This window comes from Alligator sinensis, unplaced genomic scaffold, assembly GCF_000455745.1.
Source record: "Alligator sinensis unplaced genomic scaffold, ASM45574v1 scaffold320_1, whole genome shotgun sequence".
Taxonomy (NCBI): domain Eukaryota; kingdom Metazoa; phylum Chordata; order Crocodylia; family Alligatoridae; genus Alligator; species Alligator sinensis.
This window is the reverse complement of record NW_005842249.1, coordinates 545053-555628: the sequence shown is the minus strand read 5'-3', so window position 1 is coordinate 555628 and position 10576 is coordinate 545053. Positions and strand designations below refer to the sequence as shown.

At 46.7% G+C, this 10576-nt stretch overlaps 1 protein-coding gene across 1 annotated transcript in view; it reads right to left on the bottom strand.

Annotated features, from left to right (window-relative positions):
* LOC102380911 (transmembrane protease serine 11B-like protein) overlaps window positions 1-9827 on the bottom strand; it is a 46979-nt gene extending 37152 nt beyond the window's left edge. The window contains exons 1-3 of the mRNA XM_006027529.2: window positions 9808-9827; window positions 8969-9038; window positions 8202-8248 (exon numbers count right to left, since the gene is read on the bottom strand). Coding sequence (XP_006027591.2) covers window positions 8202-8248; window positions 8969-9038; window positions 9808-9827 — 137 coding nt within the window. The remainder of the gene's footprint in view (window positions 1-8201; window positions 8249-8968; window positions 9039-9807) is intronic.
* Between the last annotated feature and the right edge of the window lie 749 nt (window positions 9828-10576).

Here is a 10576-nt window from a genome sequence, read left to right as displayed (position 1 = left end):
CAGGAATGCAAATTTAGAGGAGATGCAGGAAACAAAGGCAGGTTGTTTACCTGTGGGTATCAGATGTCAGGCAGGCTGGGCAGGCCATAAACTCAATGTAAAAAATTTAGTCCACGTTATTAAAATTGGCTTTTTTATTCTTCTTCATATTGTGAAGTTTCCATTTCAAATGGCAAAATGTGATATCTTCCATATTTCAGAAATCTAGGCTGTAGCCGTGTTGGTCTAAGCACAGAGGAAGACAAAATCTTTGGGTAGAGGAGATATTTTTTATTAGACCAACTAGATAGTTGCAAAAAGTTGTTATTTGCAAGCTTTTGGACACACACATTCTTCATCAGGCAAAAAAAATAAATAAAGAAATGAAAAATGGAGAAAGAAATTAAAGATGGTCAGAAAAATCTCAGGTATGAAAAAAGCCAGTCTTGGAAAGGTGTTCTGCAGCTGTTTTGTCTGATGAAGGATGCGTATGTCCCAAAACTTGCAAATAACAACTTTTTTGCAACTATTTAGTTGGTCTACTCAAAGATTTTATCAGGTACTGGAACTCTTGCACTTCATACAAAATCATTAACAGTCATCAAGCCAGAGAGCATAGAAATAACTCCTGCGTCTCATGTAGGGTCCTCCTCACTCTGAGGTGTAACAAACAATTCACAGTGTGGCACTGTCAATTCTGGCACCTTAGACAGCGGCCATGGCTATAGTTGCCATTCTTGCAGCCCTCAAAATAAGTACCTGGGGCTGGTGCCCCAACTGACTCCCCCTCCTGGTTATACTACTGCACTCATCTCTGCTCAATGTTTGGAGCCAGATGGGCCACCAGATGCATGAATATGCCCCCTGCCATTCAGAAGGTCTAGTGTCCTTCCTCCCAGGCAGGAAGGACTACATGTTTCCACCAGTGTTTAATGGTGGCCCAGGCCCTGATGCAGCAGCGGATGTGGGGAGTGATAACAGGATCTTCATCATCGTCCTCTCCCTTGGTCAGGTGCAGACTGGCAGCAATGGGGCAAAGGGCAGCAGCAGGGGCTGGAGGGATGGGTTCAGTCCTCCTCAAAGTGGCAATTGGTACTCACAGGCCCGAGCCAGGCGGCAGACTAGCACCAGACCGGGTTTCCTGGACACAGTGGTGCTGCTGTGTCACCCACTGGCAGCTGGCCCAGAGGTTCAAGCAGGTATGTTGGAGCACCCATACCACAGCCCAGGTGGCTGTGCAGTTCCCATCCAGGTCCAGCAAGTGCACAGCTATGGAGGCACAGGTCCTAGGGGGCAGATGCTGTTACAGGTGGCAGTATGCCTCAACCAGGTACCAGTCCCCACAGCCAGACTGCTCCAGTGGGTACAGGGGCCACTCTCTAAGTCAGTCCAGCTGGCCACTGCAGCCGCCCAGCTGGCACAGGGGACTAGTGTCCCCAGACACCAACTGGCCAAGCCTGAGAAGGTCCTGAAGGCAAGTAGCTCTGACCTACTCACCAGGGCACCTTTTTATCCCTCTGAAGCCAGCACAGGGGATGGCCCCAGCCTTCAGCTCCCTGTGCCTAAAGAGCTAGAAGGAGCAAGGCAAGGGCAGTTTGCCCAAAGTGGGACAAATTGTGCCACAACGAAGCTCAAATTCAGACATGTGCACTGAGGCACAAATCACAGGCACAAATTTGTGCCACTGCAAACACCCCCCCGCATGTGTGGATGTGCCTTGAAAATCTGGTTTGCTCCACTCCCAGAAGAGGCCCATCTGCCACAGCATAGGATAAGGCAGCAAGGCGTATAAAATAATCTGTTCCTATCTTTGTCACAAACTTCTTGAGTGACCCCAGCAATCTCTTGCCCCATCACAAGGACAGGGACACCACCAGGCTGCCTCTCAGGTTTTCAGCTAAAGAGTGATACAAAATCTATTGCTCAGCTACCACCCTAAGAGCCACCTCATGTCACAGAACAGTCTGTTAAAAAATGCAAGATTCCCAGATGATCACAGAATCATAGAATCATAGAAAGTTAGGTTTGGAAGGGACCTCAGGAGGTCATCTAATTCAACCCCCTGCTCAAAACAGGACCATCCTCAACTAGATCATCCCAGTCAAAATTTTGTGTAGCCAGGTTTTGAAAGCCACCCATGATGGACCTTCCACCACCTCTCTGAGTAACCCGTTCCAGTGTTTTACTACTGTCTTAGTGAGAAAATTCTTCCTAATATCTAATCTAAACTTCCCTTGCTGCAACTTGAGACAGTTGCTCCTTGTTCTGTCATATGTCAACACTGAAAACAGACTAGCTCCATCCTCTTTTGAACCCCGCTTCAGGTCCTCTCCCAGTCTCCTCTTCTCTAGACTAAATAAGCCCAGTTCCCTCAGTCTTTCCTCATAAGTCATGTTCCCCAGCCCCCTCACCATTTTTGTTGCCCTCCACTAGACTCTCTCCAATTTGTCCACATCCTTTCTGTAGTGGGGGGCCCAAAACTGAACACAGTACTCCAGATGTGTCCTCACCATTGCTAAATAAAGGGGAATAATCACTTCCCTTGACCTACTGGCAACACACCTACCAATCCAGCCCAGTATGCTGTTAGCCTTCTTTGCAAGGGCACACTGCTGGCTCATATTCAGTTTATTGTCCACTGTAACCCCCAGAGCCTTTTCTGCAGAGCTGCTGCCCATCCAGTCAGCCCCCAGCCTGTACTGGTGCAAGAGACTGTTCCGTCCTAAGTACAGGACTTTGCACTTGTCTTTATTGAACCTCATGAGATTCATTTTTCCCAATCTGCCAATTTGTGTAGGTCACTCCACATCCTAGCCCTAGCCTCCAGCGTATCTACTACTCCCCTCAGCTTGATGTCATCTGCAAACTTACTGAGGGTGCACTGTATGCCATCTTCCAGGTCGTTGATTAAGACAATTAATAAAACCATCCCCAGGACCAACCCCTGGGGCACTCCACTTGATACCGGCTGCCAACTAGACATGGATCCATTGATTACTACGCTCTGAGACTGATGCTCCAGCCAGTTTTCTATCCATCTTACAGTCCATTCATCCAGCCCATACTTCCTTAGCTTCCCTGCAAGAATGTTGTGGAAGACCATGTCAAAAGCCTTGCTAAAAATCAAGGTACACCACATCCACTGGTCTCCCCACATCCACAGAGCCAGTCATCTCATCATAGAAGGCAAACAGGTCGGTGAGGCATGACTTGCCCTTGGTGAACCCATGCTGACTGTTCCTAATTACCTTTTTACCCTCCAAGTGCTTAGAAATAGATTCCTTGAGGACCTGCTCCATGATTTTTCCAGGGATTGAGGTGAGGCTGACTGATCTATGCTTCCCTGGATCCTCCTTTTCCCCTTTCTTAAAATGGGCACTATGTTTTCCCTTTTCTAATCATCTGGGACTTCTCCTGATTGCCATGAGTTTTCAATAATGATGTCCAATGGCTCTGCAATCACATCAGCCAGCTCCCTCAGCACCTTTGGGTGCATCCCATCTGGACCCATGGACTTGGACACATCCAGCTTTTCTAAGTAGTCCCTAGCCTGTTCCTTCACCACTGAGGGCTGCTTACCTCCTCCCCAAACGGTGCTGCCCAGTAGTCTGGGAGCTGACCTTGCCTGCGAAGACTGAGGCAAAGAAGGCATTGAGCACTTCATCCTTTTCCGCATCCTCTGTCACAAGGTTGCCTCCCCGTTCAATAAGAGACCTACACTTTCCCTGATCCTCCTTTTGCTACTGACATACTTGTAGATACCTTTCTTGTTGCCATTCACATTCCTTGCTAGCTGCAACTCCAATTGTGCTTTGGCCTTCTGATTTCATTCCTGCATGCCCGAGCAATGATCTTATATTCTTCCCTAGTTATTTGTCCAAGTTTCTACTTCTTGTAAGTTTCCTCTTTGTGATTTGGTTTACTGAAGTTCCCCGCTAAGCAAAGCTGGTCTTCTGCCATACTTGCTAGTCTTCCTGCGCACCGGAATGGTTTGTTCCTGCACTCAAAGTCCGGCTTCCCGGGGGATCCTACCCATTGGTTCCCTGAGCAAGTTGAAGTCAGCTTTTCTGAAGTCCAGGGTCCTTACTCTGCTGCTCTCCATCCTTCCTTTCCTCAGGGTCCTGAACTCAATCATCTCATGGTCACTGCTGCCCAAGTTGCCATCCATTGCTACATTCCCCACCAATTCATCCCTATTTGTAAGCAGCAGGTCAAAAATAGCATGGCCCCTAGTTGGCTGCTCCAGCACTTGCACCAGGAAGTTGTACTCAATACTCTCCAAAAACTTCTTAGATTGCCTGCTCATTGCTGTATTGCCCTCCCAGCAGATGTCACAGTGATTTAAGTCCCCCATGAGAACCACGGCCTGTGATTGGGAAACTTCTGCTAGCTGTTTGAAGAAAGCCTCATCCACCACTTCCTCCTGGTTTGGTGGTCTATAGCTGATCCCCACCACAACATCACCCTCATTGCTTTCCCCTCTGACCCTAACCCAGATACTCCCAATAGGCTATCTCCAGCTTCATACTGGAGCTCTAAGCAATCATATGGCTCTTTTACATAAAGTGCAACTCCTCCTCTTCTCCCCTGTCCTTCCTGAACAGTTTGTATTCATCCATGACAGTGCTCCAGTCATGCGACCTATCCCACCAAGTCTCTGTTATTTCAATCACATCACAGCTCTGTGACTGTGCAAGGACTTCCATTTCTTCCTGCTTATATCCCAGGCTCCGTACATATGTGTACAGGCACCTGAGGTAACTAGTTGATTGTCCTGATTTGATATAACCTTCTTTAAAGGGATCAGAAAAGCAAACAAGTGCTTGTGCTCATTTACATTTTGTGATGAAGCAACTTGATCTCCCCACACCTTCCATCTCCCACAATGAGAGCAGGTGCCTTGCACGCACTTCTCTGCAGTTTCATCACATAGCCAGTAGGCACTTACAGCATGTCACCTGACCACATTCCCCTCAGATTTCTGCCCATGAACAAGCCAACGACACCCAACATCTTACCGCTTCCCAAACCCAAGCCACCTACTCCACAGAACAGCAGGACCACAGTATTTACCTAGAATGTTCTGACCTACTCTTCAGAAATCCATCCCTCTAACAAAGCTCTCACATCAACAGAAAAAATATCTGCCTTGATGATGCCTGCTCTATGAAGGGAGGCTAGTAATAGGTCCAGGCTCAAAACCACCTCATTCAGCAGTCCATGAAGCACTGGACTAAAACAAGACCATATAAAGGAAGAACATGTGGGTGCAGAGTTAAACTTGTTGCAGTCCCTTAATCTTGCAATTCCATACTCTCATATGTTTATTCCTGCAGGTTTTTTCTATTGAAGCTTCACACAAAATGGAACTAGTACTTCCCTTCTCTCACCCTTGGTCTGTCTTCTCTATTTAGATGGCAAGTTCTTTGATTTTTTGAAACAAGCACTGTGCCTTATTAGGTGTTTGAGCAGACTAACAATGGAGACTTGATTTTGGTCTGTACCTCTAGGGCCAGTGGTCCCCAACCTTCACTGCCCCTTGTGAAATATTATAATTTATTCTTCCTGTCAACTTCCAGCTTAACTTTAAAATTCCAGTGGCTAAAAGAAATGTCAGAGAGTTTTGTGGGCAGCAGGCACCCTGCAAGATTGGGTGCCTATGCCACAGACAGAACTGGATATAAATAGTTACGGTTATTTTAGCTCTGAAATTCCTTCTAACACTTGCTTCCTGCCACGCTCCAATACTGTGCTTCAATACTGAAGAAACCAGTCACCCATAGCAATATACAGTACAAGGTTTGCCAGCATATGGCTTGGGAACTAACCTGAAAAGTAAGGTGGAAATTTCTATATTTAAGTGCTGGGGGGTGGAGAGAAACCCTGCTTCAAGTGAAAATCTGAAATAGTGCAAAAAAATCTGATAAGAGTTTCAAAACAGGCTGAATTGGTGTCATACAGCTACACCCATGATCAAATTGCTTTTATTCCATTATCACCTTTTAATATGCGGCAGGTAGTGATTCTTTGCTCAATATTGACAGTCATGTGCATAGCAGCACCACTTCAAGTCAGTAGGAGTATTCATGGAGCAAGTGGTCCACAGTAGGCCAAGCTCCAAACTCCTTAATCATGAGGGCTTACATTTTACTCTGCAAGTAGATCTACTGGGATAAGTCAAGCTTCTCTGTGTTACGGGGCCATGCAATCTACATAAGGCAGTGGTCTCCAACCTTTTTAAGGTGAAGATCACTTTTTGAAGTAAAGGGCAATCCAGGATCTACCACGCCCCAAGCTGGTCTTTGCACCCCAAGCCCTGCTGCACCTTGGGGCTTGGGGCACAAAACTCAGGGCACAAAGCCCAGTGCACAGCAGCAGCTGCCTTGCCCCACACACAGATTGGGGGGAACGTGCCCCCTGGGCTTTCATCGGGGTGCGTGCAACAGCAGGAGCCCAGGCTCCTACTCTCCCCAAACCCAGCCCAGCTGGGGCCCCACTCACCTGGTGGCAGGGAGCACAGAGCAGGATTGTCCCACTCACCCAACCCAGCCCCGGCAGCAGGGGATGCAGCTCAGCTCAGCCTTGTGCATCCCACTACTCCCAGACTGTGCCCTGACCACTCCCAATCACGGAGCTCCTGACAGCAGCCTCCCCCTAGACTGAAATCAACTGTCAGGGGCTCCCCAATTGATCAGTCAATCAGGATCGACCAACTGGTGATCACTGGCATAAGGGTATAAAACTCTGCTCCAGTACAAGTAACATATTATGCATTTGTCCCATTGACTGGGACTCAAGGGATTTGGCATGAGATGCTGCCCCACTCTTACATACATTCAAGTTATATGCTACTCCTCCAGGTATCCTGTATACCCCAGCTGGTTCTGTACCTCCTACAGTACCACTTAGAGTGAAAATGGTGCCAATATTTGACTATAGATCTCTCTACTTCTAAACCTTTGGAAACTAATTCAAACTGTAGAAAACCCCTCAGCCAGGGCATGTTATATATTGGATGGTTAAGCAGACTATCACCCCAGGAGCTGTTCATTGTGATCATCATTCCAGCGGAGGGATGGTGAGACAGTTTGGTGCCAGGGCTGGTAAATTTCCAGGCAGATTTTGCAAGAAAGGGCTGCTCTGCAAAGGTCATGCTCCAATACACAGACTCACTCCAAGTACCATAAGCAATGCATTTGTAGCCTTGAGGAGATCAATGACAACACAGCAAGGGTCTATGCAATGTGAATACAGGGACTGCAGACTGGGCCTAAGCAGATCATTCAGGTGCACACAACGACCCCTCATATATCTGAGGATAACCTCATTTCGAAGGTTTCCCTGTGGCTCATAGAGGTGCACCAAAGTACATAAGGAGGGTCTCATACTCCATTGAGTGGGAGAGGACCAGGCTGGCACCCTTTAGGGGACCACCTCCCTTCCCCCTCACTTCTTGTGTCTGTACCTCATACTGCTGCCTGGCTCTGACACAACACTCATGGAAGGTCGTACAGACCAGCTCCTGGCTGGCAGCACACCACAGCACAGCACAGGGGCCACATGGGGAAAAGCACCAGGGATACAAGTGTTCATACCCACCCACTTCTCTCTCCTCTCCCCTGCCCTCAGCTCCACCTGCTCCCATTCATAAATCTATCCATGCCTTCCCTAAGTAATGCATCCCTGGATCTTCCTATTGCAACACCACCACCTCCTTGTCATCTACAGCTCCTGGTCCTTTCCCCTGCCTTTGCATTCCTTCCCATCTCCTGCAGGCCCCTACAGCTATACGGACCATAGGGATTAGCAAAGGAGAGCAAAACTGAACCATCACTCAGGCTGCCCCACAAACACGCAACATCATCCTCAGTGGAAGAGGCAGGACTGCATTTATAATAGCACAGAACCACCCTGTCCTTAGTGTACAGAGGCCAGGGAATAGTGGGAGAAAATGACAGAGTTTCATGAAGGGAGCCAGCCACATGGTGAAGTGGCTGGTCTCCCACTCTTCTGTCATCTGTTGAATGTGACTTAGCAAAGATAAGCAAATGAGGGGACGGGGTGGGGGGACTAGCTATTCCCAGCCAAGTCTTAACTGTGGAAAGCAGCAAAACCCAAGAAAGTCACAGCTGCTGCTGCCTCTTTTAGTCCAAGTCTGCACTGTGCACCAGTGCTGCCTGAGCTCCCAGCCAGCAACAGCCCAACAGCAAAGCTGCACTTACCTCTGGATGCCAGTGAAGGTTAGGGCCAAGAAACCTTTCAGTCCAAGCTAGGTGCTGTTCTGAGCTTCACAATCAGATGTGCAGCATCTCAGCATAGATTGGAGGTTTTATGGGCTGGATTAGGATAGGAAAAGGAGTCATGAACAAGTCAGACAAAACAAGTCCAACAAGTCTTGGTGACAGAAGCTTTACCTGCAGTATTGTTTCAGGGAAGGAATCATAACAAACAGTGCATCACGCCTTTCATCCAGGAATCCCAGTGCCTCCTGAAAGCATTAATTACACATGGCAACACCCCTCCATCACAATAGACTTGATATTTTTGTAAGGAAGCAAAACTAATTTCCTTCTCCTGGGCTAACGAGAACTAAACCAGAAATAAATGGGCAGCACCTAGTGAGGAGAACGACAAGGAAGAGTTAGGATCCTGCAGAGGTAACATTGAGATTCATGGCCAGATCCAGAGCTGATGTAAAATGACATGGTACCAAATGATTTTAGTGGAGTCATGTCAATTTACATCAGGCAAGAGCGACTCCAATAAAGCGATGCAACTTTGCCAGCCAAAGGTATAGTTATACTGAAGTTAGTAGAAAATCAGCGATTAAGTTTAAGTCAGGTCTCAGAAAACTTTCTTTTATAAAGTTATAACCAATGCATGCAAATCACAGGGATCTGGATTTATAACTGTGTTGATTAAGTCATATTAACTAGTGGTCAATCAGCTTGAATTAAAAAAATGAGGACACATTTTAGACTAAGCTAACCTTTCTAAGCCTTTGCTGGTTGGCAGCTTTTTGTTCAACATCAAAAATGTTCACAGAACCACTACATTTCCTAAAAAAGGAAAAATCAGACATGTATTCACATCTGGAAGTCAAGTGTTTGTTTCAAGAAGCAGAAAGAAAATATTCAACCTGAAAAACAACCCGGAGGGAATGAAGATTTTCTTTGCTTTAGGTTGTAATCAAGTTTTCAGTGCTTTGGGGCCTGCCTTGGGGTCAAGGTACATCAGCTGAGGAATTTGCTGGTCTAGACAAACCTTGGATAAATAAAGCTCTTTCTGCTGGATTATATTAAACCAGTATCTCTCTCTGCTGTTAGGGTCACCATGTTGCTGTAGTAGCTATCTTTTTTTGGATATCATATTATAGAAATCTTAGATAAACTAAAAGAGCAAACACTCCATCCCGACCCCTTGGGATGCTTAAAAGTCCCAGAAAAGCAATCTCTGATATGTTTAGCCTACTTCAATGAACTGTATTCATTCTGTCCAAGATTTCCCCAGGAATTTCAAATGGACATTATATTCTGCTTCAAGCTATATTATAATTTCTGTCTGTTGTTAAACAGCTGCCAGTATCCAGCGGAGGCTGCATTCCTCCTGCAGCGATCAAGTGAATCTTTAAATACAAGTACATGGCCCAATTCCTTAGCTTTATTTGGTTAATACTCTTGTTACTCTATTGTCTTCAGAAGATTTATTCCCAATTACTCTCACTGCATGTGAATCAGTTCATAAACTGCAGTGTGGTTCTTCTTGGTGAAGATTGCTAGTTACACTGTATGTAAATCATTATTGGTGACAGAGAGAGCAGTGACCTACAGGTAGATCTGTGGATTCATGGCTGCAGGTGACAGAGGAATTAGGATTATCCTTTGGGAGCCATAAGAGCCTCCACCTAATCAACAGAAAGAAAAAATGAGCAGACAGCACCCTGGAAAGGACACAGGGCAGACAGTTGTCTTGGTGGATTCTGGGGAGGTGAGTTCCTTGCCCAAATAGGGACACTAAATTGATTATTTTATATCAGCTGAGCTCCTGGCAAAATCATACCAGCCAGGATGCTACTGGACACAAGCCTGGAGCATGGTGGTGGGTGGTGACCCAGTGCATCTTGTATGCTGCTAAGAGCACTGGTGGTGTTTAAACCGTAATGGGCAAGATGTAGCAGGAGATAGTTCCATCTCTGGCTCTGCTACTGATGAGCAGTGTGACTTCCGGCTGGTCATTTCACCTCTGACTGCGTCCGCTCCCATCTTCTAGCTTTTCCTCTGTAAGGCAGCAGGACAGAATCAAACTAAACTGTCAAGCCTGGGATGAGCAGTGGGTGAATGAAACTCAGCTCCACGCGTCATTCTGAGACAACACTGTGTGAGGAAATATCAAGCACCAAAATCCACAGTTAAACTTGAAGCTCCTGAAGACATGGGACACAAATTCCTTCTCATTCATGCCAGGTCTACATGAGCATTAGCTTCTGTTGTTCCTGCGAGGTAACCTGACATGAAGAAGTTACTCAGAGTTCACAGACATTAGGGCTGGAAGGGACCTCGAAAGATCATCGAGTCCGAGAATCTAGCATGCTGCATGG